The 18,004-nt window shown below is 45.4% G+C and overlaps 1 protein-coding gene across 1 annotated transcript in view; it reads right to left on the reverse strand.

Moving 5' to 3' along the window:
- LOC144763330 (translin-associated protein X-like) overlaps positions 1-18,004 on the reverse strand; it is a 257,896-nt gene that overhangs the window by 47,620 nt on the left and 192,272 nt on the right. The window contains exon 5 of the mRNA XM_078648816.1: positions 13,905-14,029. Coding sequence (XP_078504942.1) covers positions 13,905-14,029 — 125 coding nt within the window. The remainder of the gene's footprint in view (positions 1-13,904; positions 14,030-18,004) is intronic.

Genomic DNA, 18,004 nt, shown 5'->3' on the forward strand with positions numbered 1-18,004 from the left:
AGAGGCCTTTCTTTCCAAGACTGAGTTGTTTTGGGCTCTCAGGGTCAACCTCTGGCTACCTACAGCTGGAGGTTGGGTCCCTCTGTTTGGCTTACTGGAGGGACAGGTCAGGTTTTGGGCCCTCAGGTCCCAGGTTTGGCTGTGCCCAACAGTGTCCATCTGTGGGAGGTCCCTAACTAAATTTAAGGGGGATCCCTCAGGAGTTGGTTTTATTTTCACTTGGCTAGGACTACTAGCTTCAGTGCCCTTAATCTGCTGATTGGGGAATTCTTTTGGACAGGGGGCCCTTTGGGGTCCACCACTGGCCTCCCTGACCTCTACAGCCCTGGGCTGACTGAGGCAGGGTAGAGAGGGGCAGGTTACCTGCTCCAGACTGGGTCCCATCTTGGAAGGGTCCACTGACATCAGGGGTTCTGCCAGGCTAGGCCTGACTACCTCTGTGGCAGTTTCTTCACAAGGGGTCAGATCAGTTCCCTGAGGAGGCTGATCTTTTCCTAAAGTCTGGTGGGAGGGAGATTTCTCTTCCTCCTCAATGCTCTCTGTCTGAGTGGAGTGATCCATAGTTTCAGGCTTCACAACAATATCATCTGTCTGAGTTTGAGCTGTGGCCATCACAACTCTCCCAACCTTTTCAGGAGGGGGCTCAGTTTGGGTGTGGGCTGGTACCATGACAGCCTTGACAACCTGTTCTGGGAAGGGAGTTGTCTGAGATTGGGTTGTGACTGGCACAACCCTCCTGACCTGTTCAGGGAGGACATCTTGGACTGGGGCTGTGACTAACACTGCCCCACTAACCTTACCATGGGGGTTTACCATTCTAGAATGGGTTTCTTGCTCTACCTCAGCCCAGGCTGAGGTCTCTAAATCATTCCCCAGTAGGCAATCTACAGGCAAGTTGGTTGACACTGCCACTCTCTTGGGGCCAGTGACACTTCCCCAGCTGAGATTTACTACTGCCATGGGATGAGTTTTCTTCACTCCATCAATGTTTACCACCTGGTATGTGGCACCAGGTAAAAGTTGCCTTGAGGGGACTAGACTCTCAGTCACCATGGTGATGCTAGCCCCTGTATCTCTATAGGCCTCAACTTTCATTCCATTGATGAGGGGCTCCTGTCTGTACTTGCCCAAAGTGTTGGGACAAGTTGTGAAGTTGGCAAACCCCATGCCAGTCTCACAGACAAGAGTATCTAAGTTTGGGGACCTGGTTAGGCCAGAGTCCCCAGGAACTCCCAAAGTAAATGCACCCAAATTCTTGGGGGCACTCCCACCACCTGGGGGATTACTACTAGTAGTAACAGGAGGTTTGGGAATGTTACTTGGGGGTATGTTTTCCTTATTGTTATTCTTTGGGCAACTGCTGTCAGTTTTTAAATGACCCACCTGTTTACAGGGATAACAATAAGGTTTCTTCTGGTTGTTGGAAGGATTCTGGGACCCACCCCCCTCAGAGGATTTTTGGGGCCCTGATGTGGTTTGATCTGTAGATTTATTCCCACCCTTCTCTTGAGGCTTGGTTGATTCCTTTTTCTGGTCACCACCTTGGTTCTTGGGCCTAATCCTGGTTCTGACCCATTTGTCTGCCCTCTTACCCAATTCTTGTGGAGAGGTCAGATCAGAGTCTACCAGGTGCTGGTGTAATAACTGGTTCTGACAATTATTTAAGACTTGCTCTCTCATAATTAGATTATACAATCCTTTGAAATCAGTAACCTTGCTACCCAGTAGCCAGCCTTCCAAAGCCTTAGTGGCACAATCAACAAAGTCAGACCAGTCCTGAGACTGAGTTTTCTGGGTGTCTCTGAACAGCAACCTGTACTGCTCAGTGGTTAAGCCAAACCCATCAACCAGTGCATTTTTCAGGACCTGGTAATCATTAGCATCCTCCACTCTTGTAGTGAGGAGCTTATCTCTACCTTTACCATCAAAGGAGAGCCACAGTATAGCTGCCCACTGACTCTGGGGAATGCACTGCACAGTGCAGGCCCTCTCCAAAGCAGCCATCCATTTCTGGATGTCATCCCCTTGCTTAAAGGGGGGCACTATCTTAGTCAGGTGTTTAGTATCTAAACCCTTTTCTCTATCTCTTGGGAGATTGCTGCCACCAGTGGGAGCTAACCCACTCATCTGCTGCTCTCTTGCCAGGGCAAGCTTCTCTTTGGCCAGGGCAATTTCTTCCCTTTCAATCCTCAGAGTAGCCTGTCTCATCCTAGCCTCATGCTCCATCCTCTGAGGGGAAGTCAATCTCCTCTGGGGAGAGTTCCTTCTCCTCTGAGAAGAGGCATTAGAGTGCAGAGATCTATTGGAGTCCCTAGAAAGAGATCTATCTCTCCTAACTCCAAGGTTAGGCCTACTTAGGGTCAGTACTGGGGGTCCCCCAGATCCTAGCCCAAGCAAGTCTAAGTTGGCCCTAGTTAGCCTTCTGACTACCTCAAGACCTTTGTCTACCTCGTCCCCAGAGAGTTCCCCCTGATCCTCCTCCTCAACTGCAGTAGCAATGTTGGGGAGATCTGGATCCTCAGAGGTTCCTTCTAAGGCTGGCATATTCCCATCTAGCTGAGAAAGCTTTCTCGCATCATAAGTCTCTAAGAGACCTATTAAAAAGGGAATGGTGGGGTTAGACCCCTGCTTCAGTTTTCTGGAGACACAGATTTGTCTCATCTCCTGAAAACTGAGAGCTGCATATCTTGAAGTGACCTGTGGAGGGTCAACACTGACCAGGGGAGTCTCAGTAGATTCTCCCTGGGTAGACATGCTTTTCTAGTGAGGTGTAAGTGGTGCACTTACCTACACTATGTGTTTGCCTACTGATCCCTTGCTAGAGTTGTAGTTTAGGGTGTGCTAGGCCCTAGGAGCTACAACAGCTGGTTCAGTAGAACTCAGAGTATTCTAAGCTAAGTTATATGTACCTTTAGTACTTATGTGATCTTTCACAAGATATTCTTAGGGCATGTGTGGTAAAACAACAGCAAGCTCAAATCCCAACCGCTGCTCACCAATGTGAGAAGTTGGCCTGATGTGCAGTGCTCACTATTCTAGTGATCACTATATATCAGTCCAAACAACCCTTATTGATGATTGGTTGTAAGTCAACCTTATAGACCAGCTATCCTAGTAGCATGGATACGAGCAGTCTAAGGCTAAGACTCTAGAGGGCGTGTTAAGCCAGCTGTTTTACCATCACATTACCCCTTGAACACCCAGTGAAAGGACACCACACAAGTTGTTATGAAAATAAACAGTGTATTTATTTATAACAAGACTACCCTGGCTCTTTATGAGACAGGGAGCTAAGCACACAACAAAACTCTTATAAAAATACTTTAAGTCGCACAATTTACACAAATGCCCGAGGGGCACGAAAAACCATATACTCTAAAAGTGGAATGCGAAATTACTAGCAGGTAAGTACAGTACTAATAGGCTTTGGAATCGCTAGGACTTGACTAGGGAATCGTTAGATTACTTCTAGGAGGCCTAGGGGACTCGGGTGCAGAGTGTGCACTCTCACACGGGATGCGGGACAAAGTCTATGGAAGCTAGTAAAGACAAAGTTAGTGTTCACGGGCGAACCCGACCTGGTAGGGAGAAAACGACAGTGGATCCTGACCCTAGGATAGTGAGGCTATGCTGGGACACCGAAGTGCCGAAGTTACCTAGCCCAGGGGCTGCAGCTGCATAGGTCTGAAAAGACGTCGGGAATCTCGTTGCCGGACCAGGAGCCTGGAAGAAGGAAGTTGCTGGCAGGCGACCAGTGAAGAAAAGTTCGATGGATCCAAGCCTGGATCGAGGAAGAAGAAAACCTGAAAGCAGAGGGGACCAAGTTCTTGAATCACTAGCCAGTGATTAAGTGGGCACCAGGATGGCACCGGGCGAAGTCACCGCAGTCAGGTGAGTGGGCGCTGCTGGGCTCTGCAGTCTCTCGGACCAGGAGGCGTTGTCGGCGACCAGGATGGAGGTGCGAGCTGTCCCACGAAGGTTCTTGCTGTCGACGTCGCTGGACCCAGGATTGGGCAACAAGTCTTGGCAAATGCAAGGCCCACGCGGTGGACCTAAAATGGCGTCTTAGCCGGACCAGGAGGGTCCAGGGTACTTCTCCGATGGAGGGAAGCAAGGGCCAGTCTGGAGCAACCAGACTAGCAGCAGTGATGTCGTCGGGCGTCGTTCAGAAGGCCACAAGCCAGCGGGCTAGTAGCCAAACAACGCGGTGAGCAGCAAAAAGCAGAAGGGCCCCACGCAGATCGTGGAGATGCTGGGAGGCTGCACTTCGGTGCTGGAGCTGCTCAGGGTCGGGGCTTTTCGGACCCCAAAGCACTCACCAGGAAATTACTTGGCGGGCTTGCTGTGCAGAAGTCGTGCAGTCTTGAAGATGGCCGGTCCCTCGAGGTCTCGTCACACCCACGAATCTCAGCGTGACTGATGATGTAGGTAGAGGTCAGAGGTGCCAGGGAAGCCGGTTCTCGTCGAGCTGGGCAGTCTTGATCCGGAGGAGAGACTTGCAGCAGACCGCAGTGTTCTTAAGATGGTGCCTGCGGATGCAGGGTGACTACTCCTTAGTCACAAGGGAGAAATCTTAGGAAGAAGTCTTGAGTTCCTTTCGTGGAAAGTAGTTTCAGGATTCAAAGATGATCTGATTTGGAAGGGGGCCAGTTCCTACCTTTATCCTGTAAAAAGGGGCTGGCACGCGACTAAGTCCTGCCCTAGGGGTGGGACTAGGAGGGGGGTGGTTACACCCACTTCCTTGGCGGGCTTTTCCCCAGCACAGGGTCTGGAGTGACCCTGGAACTGGTTCCAGCCAGCCTATGCACAGTGAGCACCGGGGTGCCACGTGCAGTCACCTTCCTCTGAAGCCCTGCCTACCTACAATACACAAACCCTGTCTGGGACGGTGCTGGCACCGCCCCTGGCAGGAAACCCTTTGTCCTTATCTCCTGCTCTGGGAGGACTCCCAGCAGCAGGAGGGCAGACTTGTGTCTCGGTGGCAGCATCCATTTTGTGGATGCTAAGGCTCTGTCTGACTTTAACCGGGGTTAGGGGTTACATACATGTCGTGTCCCTCTAGAAGGGTGGAATGCTAACCCCGTCGCCAGAATTGGCGAGGGGTTAGTATTCCAATTCGTATGACACCTTACTCGACATGTTTTGATAAAGCGATACCAGAGTTGGCATATAACCGCGAGGATTATAATGCACTTAAGAGTATATGGTATGCGATATCATGGAAACGGCTAAGGGATGGATCCCGAAAGCCGCAGACAGGCTCAGCTCATGCCAGAGCACCATCTCACACGAGTCCAAGCACTCTGCCTTCAGGATTGTTAAGGCCTGCCATAGGAGTGACTGATAGGAGATCTGTGTGTCCATTTTAGGGTTAGATATAGGTATACTATATCTAAAGCAAAGGGTGATTACACCACCTTGCCCCAGCTGTCAAGCAGCCAGTTGTGTCAGATTTGGATGGCCAGCCAGGGGTGGCATAATACATGCTGCAGCCCCTGGTAGGCCCTGGGTACACCTATGCCCTGGGTACCTAAGGTACACTGTACAGGGACTGATAAGGTGACTCCGTATCCAATTTAGATATGTACCTAAGGTACATGGAATCCATTTTACAGAGAGAGCAGTAGGCCTGGGGCCCTGAATAGCAGGGTCCCAGGTCAACTAAGTCAGAAAACCAGCAAAACACCAGGCAAAAAGTTGGGGGCAACCATAGTCAGGGATCTACCTTCCTACAGTTTCTAATCGTCGATTTTGAAGAGAACGCTGCACAGGCCTCACAGTCCCTGGATTCGTGTTCAGGGGACAAGCAGAGGTTGCACACCTCGTGTAGGTCCTTGTGTGGGAACTTAGCACCACACGTTGGACATTTTTTGAATGGAGTCCTTTCCATGGACCCCGGGCTGGACTACTTCGAGTTTCTCGTAGTCGTCGTCCTTCGAAACGCGTCGGTATGGAAGTGAAGTCGCGTTCGATAACAATACCGTCGAATTGGAAAGGGTTACGCGCCGAATATAACCTTCTTTATCGAAGTCGGTCCGGAGCGCTTCGATCCTCATCCGAACCCGATGGCGGAAAAAAACAATCTAAGGATGGAGCCGATGCCCATGCGCACTAACACCAAGAGGAGGAGTCATCTATGACGACAAACACTTCTCCAGAAGAAAAACAAGTGCAATCATCCGAGCCCAACACCAGATGGCGATCTATTCATAAATGTACCATCTGCAGCCCATATGCCTCGAACTTGAAGCTTTAACATTAGTAAAACTCGTAAGTTAGGCATTTGTTAAATCATCTTCGTTATATAGATGGTTGACACGGGATGTACGATATATTCAATGATTCGGCCTCATTTTATATTTTGCACGCTACAAGATGGCAGCATTAGAATGTATTTGATTGTAAAATCCTCTTTCTATGTTGATGTGCTAAAAAAACGTGTTAATGGTATAAAAAACAATAATGGCCGCTGCGTTTTCGTGCAACAATTGACAAAGGCTGAGATACACAAGGATTTGTTTTTTCGATTTTGTGTACATAACGTTTATCTGCATCTACAATATATGTTATGTGTCACACCTTACCTAAATGACAAGAAGAAATGTCATATTGTTCAATTGGTGTGTGGCCATTTGTTTTCCAATCCACCCTGGACACACAGGGTTAACTTCTATTCTCATGCCATAACTCCCGTCCCGCCCCCCTGTCCCGATCACGTGACGTCCTTCTCCCTTTTTCCTTTTCACTTCCGTAGTCCCCGGCCCCTTCCCCAAAGGAAATGCCGTGCTGGATCGTTGACCAGCGATGTCAGACCTCATTGAATGGGTCTAGTGTTTTCTCCTAAGACACAGGTATGATATAAATCTGTCTAGCCGCCACCCCACTCGAGGTTGTTAGGATAGACGGGTCCTGATTTTCTTTCCTGTCTGTTTGTTTTCAACTACCGCAGGAGTTTGGCCACCAAGTGGGATTCGCCAATACTGCTGCTTCCCTGAGGATTCGTCCGGGGATAACTTTATAATTAAAAGGTAATTCTCTAAGCTGTAGTTTTCTTCCTAATCCCGGCAAGCTGCAATACAACTATATTTATGACCCGTTTTAATTACAGGTCCCCGGGCACCAAGTACTTCCAGCCTTCCAATTGCCCTGACGAAAGCGGAGGGGAATAATATAACTCAGGTACCCATGTGACCGATTTTTTTGTATCTCCTACGCAGTGGTATAATTAACATCAACCTGTCCCTCATTACTATACCTGTTTTACAGGTGATTGCACCATTATTCGCCCCCCTGATACGTCGATCTCATCAGATGTAGGATTCAGGTATACTCCTTTTTATATTTTTTACCTAACGGGGATTTTTCCAACTAAGGCCTAATATAGTTACCCCCCGCTTTTCTTTGAATTTCAGTCCCTGGGCGACTAGATACAACGTGCCTGTTTTATTTAATCACGGCCGTGATCCTCTTTGCGCAGGTGAGACCATTTACAGCGGTTTTTGTGCTCTCTTGCCCTCTCCCACTACTCCAGTTGGACACAAACCTTGCATGTTTACCTAGTTAACAGCCTGCACCCACCCAGTGCACTGTCCTTCATTTTTCCGACCTCTCCTTTCCACCACCCCCTCCCATACCTGGTCCACCTAGCTATATACCCCGCCCCTTCTCCCCAACCATTTTTCCCATACCACTGACATTGTTTTTCTAGTGGTCTAAAATTAATTTCTCTACCCACAGCACTCCTAATTGAGACAACCCTGTCCTGAAGATGGTCCACATTGTCTAAGGACCGAAACGTCGTCGACCCTCCAGCGCAAATTTCAGGCGCAGAATATGGTGACCCTAATTGTTTCTTTGCAATTACAGACTGCATTATAAATTGTCACTGATTTTATGTCACTGTTGAGCCACTCATTGTATATATTGCACCTTGCTCACTTTGCGCCGTCCGCCGCTGCACACGCTTTCACTTGAGTCGCCACCCTTCACTTGTACATACCGTGCACCAAGTCTTTCTTTGGGATGTCACCCTGAAGTTTGGTTTATGTGCTGTAGATAACTTTGTCTCTAAAAAATTGTTGCTTCAATATAAAACAACTAAAAAAGTATTTTTCCAAAAACTATTTGAATAGGTGTCTCCTTTCAATACGTTATGTAATGCTTTTTGCATACTGTATAAATTGTCTTGAAATTTATACCTTCTGGGATACTGTCTCATCTTTATATTCGATGATTCGGCATCATTTTATATTTTGCACGCTACAAGATGGCGGCATTAGAATGTATTTGATTGTAAAATCCTCTTTCTATGTTGATGTGCTGAAAACACGTGTTAATGGTATAAAAAACAATAATGGCCGCTGCGTTTTCGTGCAACAATTGACAAAGGCTGAGTGCCGAAACGCGTCTGAAGTGCCGAGGTTTCCTGCTTTGGAATAAATCTCACTGGAAACCCCCCTGAGAGTGCTTTCTTTTCTTTATCGGGACGATTACCTGCAGGAATTTGGGAGCTGTGATACATAGACAGGTACACCCCCGTCAGGGAAGCACCCGTTCTAGGAGTGCGGATGGCTGGTGTGTTTGGATATATATATATATAGATATATATAAATAAATATCACGCAAGTTCATCACATGAGTACCAGCCACATCCACCAGTCGGGGACAGTACAGGTCCACAGGTGGGAGCCCACCTCACAATGAGAAAGGTGAATCTTGTACAGGTTAACAAGATTCAAAAGCCTACAAACAGCATGTCGGTTTCAATTATTTTTATTGGCAATGCGTTTCGATCCAAATGGGTCTTCCTCACAGCCTAGTTACAAAATACAGAGCTCAAATTCCCTTAACGAGAAGAAAAAGCAGTGAAAGAAAATCCTTAAAATTAAAGGCAGGTCAAAATGCATAATGAGCACTGGCTGTTTGTCAAGCATTCTCAAATCCACGAAAAAGAAATCATATAAGACAAATTATACTAAATATTATAATCATGAAAATAAATGTGCACAAATTAACCAATTTTAATAGATGTAATGCAGACATTTTAAAGACTTTTTTTTATAATCTTATCAACCCTGCTAAACGTATTGCAAATGCAGCCAGCTATCAAAAAATGTCTAAAGTGACAGAGAGAATAATGGCCAAGTGGATTATTTTGAGCATTATATTTTGTAACAGGCATTACAACAGCATTGTGGGGTATATGTGTGGCAAATTCCTATGGATATTGCAATGTGCTGTATTACCCACAGGGTAAAGGCGTACAGGGTAAGGGCCTGCACTCGAAAGTCTAATATTCGTTTGTGTCAGACCTGTCTCTTGCCAAACTTTCACCCACCTGAAGATAAGGGACTTGATGGAAGGAGAACTTATAGTAGACAAAGTTGCAGAGGCAATTAACTCTGATTCAATCAAGGAAAACCCCTATGTCAAAAGGCTTACATGTTGAAGGTAAATGGACTACACACCTTCTGGTGATGTATAAGACAGCAAAGAGGGAGGGCTGCGTATATCGTATAGTCTTTATGTATTCTACAGTGGTAGTCATTCATAAGGAAGAAATTCCTAAAAACTAGTTTCAGCATATAGACCAATTTCACAACTGAACATAGAGACTAAGAAACCCTCTAAAATAACAGATTAATTGACTATACCTAAAAGAAAAATAAGACTGACCTTTGGTGCCTATATGGCTATATGGAGCATACTATATGGGAGTGATAATGTCTCTGGACACAACCAGGCGCTTGAACTCCATTGAATGAACCTATATTTTCACAATCTTCACTAAAATGTGCTTTGTGTCAACACATTGACCCTGACTTAAGCTGTTATATATGGAACCATTAACCTGGGTAGAAAGTCAATGGACTGTTGTATCCCATGATATTTGTTGCCACTTATGAGCCCTTGGCACAGTGGGTCAGAGGGGATGCAATGATTAGGGGTCTGACATTCGATAGATGGGAAAAACAAATATCACAAATGGCAGATAATGTTCTCTATACTGCTTAATCAAAGACTACTCTGAAACAGAGTACTACAGTTTTTCAGAATTTCTCCACAATATTTCAGTTCTCCGATAAACTGAAGCAAGTCTGTACTTTAACATTTGGCTTCTTATACCTCAGGTCCAGAATTTAGCAGACTCATTGCTATACAACAAAAGATTAAAATAACTAGGGGTGTATGTACCCATGATAAAAAAAAGTATTTTTTGATCTCAATATATACAAGTCACTAGATAGATTTTGTATTTTTTAACTTCTCTCATTGGTCTTGTGCCCCTATACAAAAAGACATCACTTTGGAGATACCTCTACTTCCTTTAAAATGTACGCTACTGAGTCATGGAGGAATTCTTTAAATACCCAGATGCTGAACTACGACTTTAACTCCTGGATTAGGTGCTCAATGAATCTCCATCCAGTTGCTAAACCAAGGAGTATATGATGGTGGCATACAACTACCTGTCCGTAAATATTACTAAACTGGTGAGTGCAAATGACTGGGTCTTCCTGCCCCGTGATGACCCCTCTATCAGGGTTGGCAGGCATGCAGTGATTACCCAGGATTACACAGGAGTCCTTTATGGAAAAGGAGGGGCTCACAAAATTCCCTGGGCATACTACAGCAGTGGTGAAGATATGGGAGGTATCTAGTATCTTGCTGAAATTAATTCCTCTATGCTACAGCGACTTTTCAAAGAAGTTGTAGGGATTTTATAAATGGGATCTTATTGGACTCCGCAATCTGGAAGATGTCTGGGACTGAACAGGAATGGTATTCTTCCAACACTTAAAAAGGAATACAAACTATCTGATACTGAGGAGTTTCGATGCCTGCAACTCAGACATGCACTGGTGGGCCCCTGTACAGAGTAACGTCCTGCTGGAAAACAGCTCTTCGCTAGAAAGCAAAATCCTGTTAGAGATATTACACAGAAAAGCAGTACCTTACACACATAAAAAAAAGATTATTGCAAATTCACCAAATGCACTGAGTATGCTTAGAGCAAAACTGGTCGCTGACCTCGGTACGCTGTAGGACTGACTGGGAAGAGGCATTCCAGAGCTTATGAAAGGTGACCTATTGAGTGAGTTTGGAGCTGATCCAAATTAAGATTTTAAAACCGACTTTAAGTGATTAGTTATCAGATGGTTCAGTTCGACAGGACAGACATTGTCCTCTGTCCCAGGGGATGCAGTCAGGTGGGAACCTTCTTCAATATCTTTAGGGTTTGTCCAAGCTTACATCCCTTCTAAGGGGAGCAGAGAGAAACGGGGGCAGCCTGCAGGCCTCACCTTTGAGATCTATTAGCTTTACCAATGGGTTTTAGCCATGCCGCACAGCATCCCTTATCTCTGACCATGCATAAAAGACAGATTTTCTATTTCCAAAATATAACTTGTGAGTAGTAAAAGTTTACTGTATATGATTAATATTTAAAAAACATAACAAAACCAGAAAGTAAACACAACTGTCGGGTTAAAAAGTGATAGAAGCTAGATCCACATTAATAAGTGTTTGTCATGGCAAACAAATCAAAGACTGATTTGCGCTGCTCCCTAAGAGGGAGGACGTCCCCAATTGCACTCCGTTGAATTTCAATAAAGTTTGACACTTGTGGATATTTTCAGCACCGTGTAGTAATCAATCATAAAAACAAAAGAACTTCAGTGGTGTATTGTTGTTGTACATACATGTGTTAGGTGAATAAAGGTCAGTGAACGACACATATGCATATCTTTTTTTATTTTATTTAATTTATGTATTTTATAGAGTGCGAACTTGACCCGTTATGGTATCAGAGTGCTTTACAGGAGAGCAAAGCAATATACAGACAGACTTCGAATCAACCAGTTACAGCTCGAGTAGTGAGAGGGAGGGGTGCCGGATACATAAGGTAAAGAAGAGCACGTATTTACAGTTTACATAACCAGTTACTCAAGGGGAGATACCATATTTACCGAATATGTTTACAATTATTCAAGCCAGGCCCCAAGTTTCTGATGGGGTGACAAGGTAGTCCGAAGGGAGGTAGTGGACGGCCATAGGTCGGGCCATAGTAGTGGTTGAGGCAATATTAGCCGAGAAATTTGCCCATTAGGAAGGTTTTGGCATCCTTTTTGAAGCGAGTCAGTGAGGGGATTCTTCTGATGTCGGGTGGGAGAGAGTTCCATTTTCTTGGAGCAGCCCCTGAGAAGGCCCGATTGTAATTTTTTTTTTTACGGAAGCGTGCGGGTTGGAGCAAGAGGTCTCTGGCAGATCGGGAGTTTATGGTTCCTCCGGAGATCACACGTTTTTGTGACAGATATGCAGGGGAGTTAGACTGTAAAGCTTTGTGTGTGATGCAGGCTAGTTTGAGCTGTATTCTTGCGTTCAGTGGAAGCCAGTTGAGAGCTTTCAGGTGTGGGGAAATATGATCTTATTTCCTTGTGCCGGTAAGTAGTCTGGCGGCCGCGTTGAGGCAGGCTTTAAGAGGTACCAGGGAGATCTTGGGTAAACCCGAGAGGGTTAAGCAGCCAAATTCCAGTCTAGAGATGACTAGTGCTTGGACTGCCATATTTAGGTCAGGAGCATCGAGGAAGGGTCTCAATTACCCAAGGCAGCGCAGGTGGAATCTGACTGTTTTGGCCTTCGAATTTATGTGGTCACGCACGTTAAGGTTGGTGTCAAGGTTAATTCCCAGGGATTTAGCAGAGTTCACAATGGTCGGTGGGCAATTTAATGCATGATCGAGTCTCTAGGTTGGTATTGGGAGGGGAGATCAGGAATAATTCTGTTTTCTTTGATTTGAGTTTAAGTTGATTGGATGTGAGCCACTGGATCGTAAGTTTCAGGGATTTGTTCAGGGAGAGAATCTCTTTGTGAGAAGAGATTTTGATGTACATCTGGGGTGTCATCAGAGTACATTTGATAGGAGATATTAGCTGCACGTAATACTTTGGTAAGCGGTTCTAAGTAGAGGTTGAAAAGGTTGGGGGACAGGGTTGATCCTTGAGGGACTCCAACTGTGACCGGGGATGGTGATGATAGGTTGCCGTTGATTAGGAATCTCTGTGGCCGGTTGTGGAGGAAGGACCTAAAGCAATCTAGAACAGTGCCATCCAATCCCATCCTGAGTTTGAGGCGTTCGAGTAGTTTTTCATGGTTGACCGTATCGATGGCCAAGGATAGGTCTAGGAGGATTAGGAGACAAGTTTTGCCTTGGTCAAGGGCTTGGAGGGCATCATCCACGATGTGGAGCATGGTGGTTTCGGTGCTGTGCCCTGGTCTAAATCCGGATTGGAAGTCATCAAGCAGGTGGAAGTTGTTGGTGTGGTGAATTAGCTGCTGTTGCACACATTTCTTCAGCACTTTGGCTAAGAGGGGGATGTTGGAGATGGGCCTGAAGTTGTCGGCGGAGGCTGGATCCAGCGACAGCTTTTTCAAGATGGGAAGGACTTGGCCAGCTTTTAGAGTGTCATTCCCTACACTGTGCTGAATATGACCACTATGTTTCTAGATAAAGGCTTCTGATGAAGGGCAATGCCCGAAATGCATTGGGCACAATGGGCACAACATAACAACGAGATGTGAAATGTTAACATCATTGAAGAAAGTAATAGTGATATGAACTAATCAATAAGAATAAAATTGAGCTTAAAAATATTCACAAGAGTCAAACTTTATTGAAGTTCAACAGAGTGCAATTGGGGACGTCCTCCCTCTTAGGGAGCAGCGCAAATCAGTTATATTGCACATCCCTAAACTCAGGGAAATTTACCAATTAGCACCAACGATCTTAAAACCACTGTGGTTCACCCTGATTAACAGGTGTGCGAGGGTCCTCTTTCCATTTGGATTCAACAAACAAATCAAAGCAACACATAACTGTTTCTTATAGTGGGAAGGGTTTTTACGTTTGAGTTAAGCTCCTCCTCTTTTGCTGCAAACACAAGTTGTTTGTTAATATCCTCGATGCTGATCAACGATTGTGTTATAACAAAGTGCTGGAAAGTAACTGCCTCCACATACTCCTGGAGCCCTGAAATACAAATGTTAAATAAGTTTAGAAAATCTCTTTTAGTAGCAATCTATGTTAAATAAGAATCTAGTACACAGACTATACTGGTTCTCACAGGCAGGGTAACAATGTACAAAAAGAACTCAAAATGTCAGAAACAAAATTTCAAATACTGTTTCCATGAAAGGACAATAGTATTTATCCATATAAAAACCTCCACAATAAAAACAGTCACCAGTGCCACAAGTCACAACATTTATTTAAAAATATAAATAAATACATTATTTATTGATTTTATAGGAAAAGCAGACATACAACAAATACGTTGCAATTTTCTCAGGTTCATAAATGTAAAATTGAATTGCAAACTGCAGATTTGAATGCAAGAGTGAGATAAGATGGTGAGAAGGAGGGAGATATGTGGAATTGTGGGGCGGAGGGGACATATACCCAATATTGGAGGGATTGGGGAATTGCGCCGGATATAATTTCGAAACAGTAAGTGTCAATCGAGACTGTTAAAATTCAATGAAAGGAGATAGTCCAGGAGGGGCTGCCAAACATGTTTAGGTCTGGACGTGTAGGGTTGAAGTTGTGTATAGTCTTGACTGATTTTCTCGCAATGAGACATGGATTTTAACCAGATAGAGTCTGTAGGGGGTTGTCTATTGCACCAATGGATGGCAACTTCCCTCTTGGAGAGCAGTATTGCTACAGAAATGAACCTGCGTGCCGATTTAGGAATGTCATATATGTATTCCAGTAGGGCCCGACATAGTGAGGAGGGAAAAAGATGCTATTCCAAAACTGGCCAACAAGCGGGCAGGTCCAGTTGAGGTGCACAAAATCATTGTTGGGAGCCTGACATTTAGGGCAGTGGGAAGTGTGTGTGGGTCGAATCTTCGATGTCCATGGGGGAGATGTATGCTCGATGTAGAAACTTAAAATGCAGGAGTTTATGTCTATGATCAACTGACATTAGTTTGGTTTGGGAAAACAGTAGGACCAAACTATCAGAAATTGAATAGCATAGATCTATGCTCCAGGCTTGTCTTACAAGCCTAGCAGAATCAGGTTTCAGACCCAGGCAGGCCTGGTACAGTCTGGAGGCCAAATAGGTACGTTAGTAGACGCACAAGATCCGGGATGCCGGAAACAGAACCTAGATCTGGGTGAAGGACTTCCGCTCAATTAGAGTGGGAGAGTCTACAGGCAGGAAAGAAGAATTTCTTTCTCGAGTCCCCGCACTCACCAGGGTTTCCCCTTGGTGACATGCTTCATCATAGGGGCCATCTCAATCAACATGTTTCGAGTCTCCCCAAAGCTTTTCTTCAGGACTACACAGGGACCAGCCCTGTGTGTACCACTCCAAAGGTGACTTATAAATAAGGTGAAAGGAAAAATATAGAAAGCACTGCACCTAATATGCGTGCTTTAAAAAAATTATTAATGACATACACACGATTAACTCAGTGGTAACGTAGGATAAAAAGAAAACGTTGTTAAGGTAACAAAAGCCTACCAGTGTACGCTGGCAGGCATGGTCAGTATAAACACCAGTTTCCATTGCATAAATGCTCCTCTATAGTGTGTGAAGTTTAGCAGCTATATAGTGTTCCGTCGTACTATGCAAGAGGAAAAAAACATATGGCTGACTTCTCAGGTGGAGATAGTGAGTGCTATTTACAAAAACAAACCATGTGGCAAACAAACACCAAGTATGAACATGTACATATAATCACATACTCATTTAGAGGCTCAAGTGTGCCCCATGGTCTGGAAGGGATGAGGGGCTCATGTTCAAATTCTGTAAATAAGGACAGAACTTGGTTAATGAAGTCCCTGTTAAAAATGCAGTAAAAATGCGGGGACTGCTCGATTCCTCCATAAGGTTATTAGAGTTGCCCGGTTTGGCTCTCCTTAAAGGGAAAATTAACTTCTTCATCTGAGCTCTCCTCGTCGGCAAAGTACCTACTCTCTCCCCCGGAGACCGCATATTAACGCGTCTCTCCTCGGGAGCCAGTATATGTGCTGGTGTTTCCGCCCAGTCATCCTGAAGGGGACTCGAGCGGTACACTATGAAAAATGGCCGCAGAGAAATGGCAAATATGTGGGCCATCTTGAGTGTATTACTTTTAACGTAATATTAAATTGTTGGTATTAAGGAGTGTTGGGTTGGGCGATCTCGAATAAGGAAGCAAAGGATTTACTGAGATGTTTGGATGTGGATCCTATTCCACTGTTTTTCGGCGGTACCGTTGGAAAATACGTCCACTTCACAATGGCACATTCGTCGGCCGTCTTGGATGTATGATTTCAAGAGCGAAAATGAACAGTGGTTCGAGTCCCTTCTTGAAATATAGGGATAGCTATATTAATGCCAGGAGACCATGGCTGCTTAGATTGAAGGAGGTAGAGGTATCGGCTAGGTCCAACCTCCTAGAACAGTAGTAGACGCACAAGATCCGGGATGCCGGAAAAAGAACCTAGCTCTGGGTGAAAGACTTCCGCTCAATTAGAGTAGGAGAGTCTACAGGCAGGAAAGAAGAAATTCTTTCTTGAGTCCCCTCACTCATCAGGGTTTCCCCTTGGTGACATGCTTCATTATAGGGGCCATCTCAATCCGCTGCGGATTGAGGCGTGCTGCGACTTGCGTAGTTATGTAGGAGCACTCTAGTGAGAAAAATGTGAAGTGTGGTGATGTGGAGTGGGAGAAGTGAATTAAAAATACCTAATTAGTGGGCGTAGTACCTTTATTCTAGCCCTAGTTAGTATATCTAGAAACAGGGGTGAATACTGGGAGAAAAACGTAACCATAATGGGTTAGGAGTCCCCAGTATAAGTCAACATGTTTCGAGACTCCCCAAAGCTCTTCCTCAGGACTACACAGGGACCAGCCCTGTGTGTACTACTCCAAAGGTGACCTATAAATAGGGTGAAAGGAAGAATAAAGAAAGCGCTACACCTAATATGCATGCGCTAAAAATAACATATTATGACATACATAAGATTAACTCATTCATAACGTAGAATAAAAAGAAAGAACATTGTTGAGGTAAAAAAACAAAAAAAAAAACCATAATATCGTTTAAATTCAGCAAGGATGCCTTCATTGTCAGAGATAATGATTCCCGAGGTGTTTTGAAATTCTGTAATAAACTCAATGAGGTGGAGAAGTTGTGCAGCGTGTACCCTGGGCGTTCGCCCTCTCCGTATCACCTGGCCTCTGCAAATTTTCACAGATACCGCACCTTCCTTTCTGCGAGGTTCTGAAACCCGGACACTAAGACCGCTCTAGTGTGGGGTTAGGGCCTTTGCCCTCGCGAGCACCCACCATGTCCATATCTCGCAGGGCGGACTTGATCCGGGCCATGTGGGCATGTATATTCAAAGTATACCCGTGCGTTTGGACATGTGAATGCCCCGGATACTGGACAGTGGTCGGTTAGGTGCGTGGTTAATGGGTAACTGCAGTCGTCCACTGCGAGACATTGGGAGACAGTAGCCAATAATCCAGCCGTGTCCACACTATATGGGAAGATGAGTAAAAAAATATAATCTGCAGTCGTAGGTTGGCTTGCACGCTTGATATCAATGAGGGGGCATGAGGAGGAAGCTGTAATTGTGAGGGGTACTGAAAGTTCCAGGAAGCCCTGCCAGAAATTCAATGCGCTTCACCTGTGGAGCCCATATCACTGCTCGCGGTACCCGCTACGTGGGATGCGAGCCTGGCGAAGCCCGGGTCAAGGGCGGGCCCGTCTGAGCCCATCAGTGACCGGAGGAGGCCGGGCTGGGCCACCCCTCTGAGCGCTTCTTTAAATTTAAGGTTAGTGCTGCCAGCACATTGCTCTGCTTTCTACCAACTTGTTATTAGCTAAGCCATACGATCTGGTATCAATTTGCGTCCAAACATGAGCAAACGAGAAGAAAAGGGGAGAGACACGCTGCACAATGGTAGCGTGGTGGGAACACTGGACCAATTTTTACTGAGAGCAA

The sequence above is a fragment of the Lissotriton helveticus genome, chromosome 6 (assembly GCF_964261635.1).
Source record: "Lissotriton helveticus chromosome 6, aLisHel1.1, whole genome shotgun sequence".
In the NCBI taxonomy this organism is placed as follows: Eukaryota; Metazoa; Chordata; class Amphibia; order Caudata; family Salamandridae; genus Lissotriton; species Lissotriton helveticus.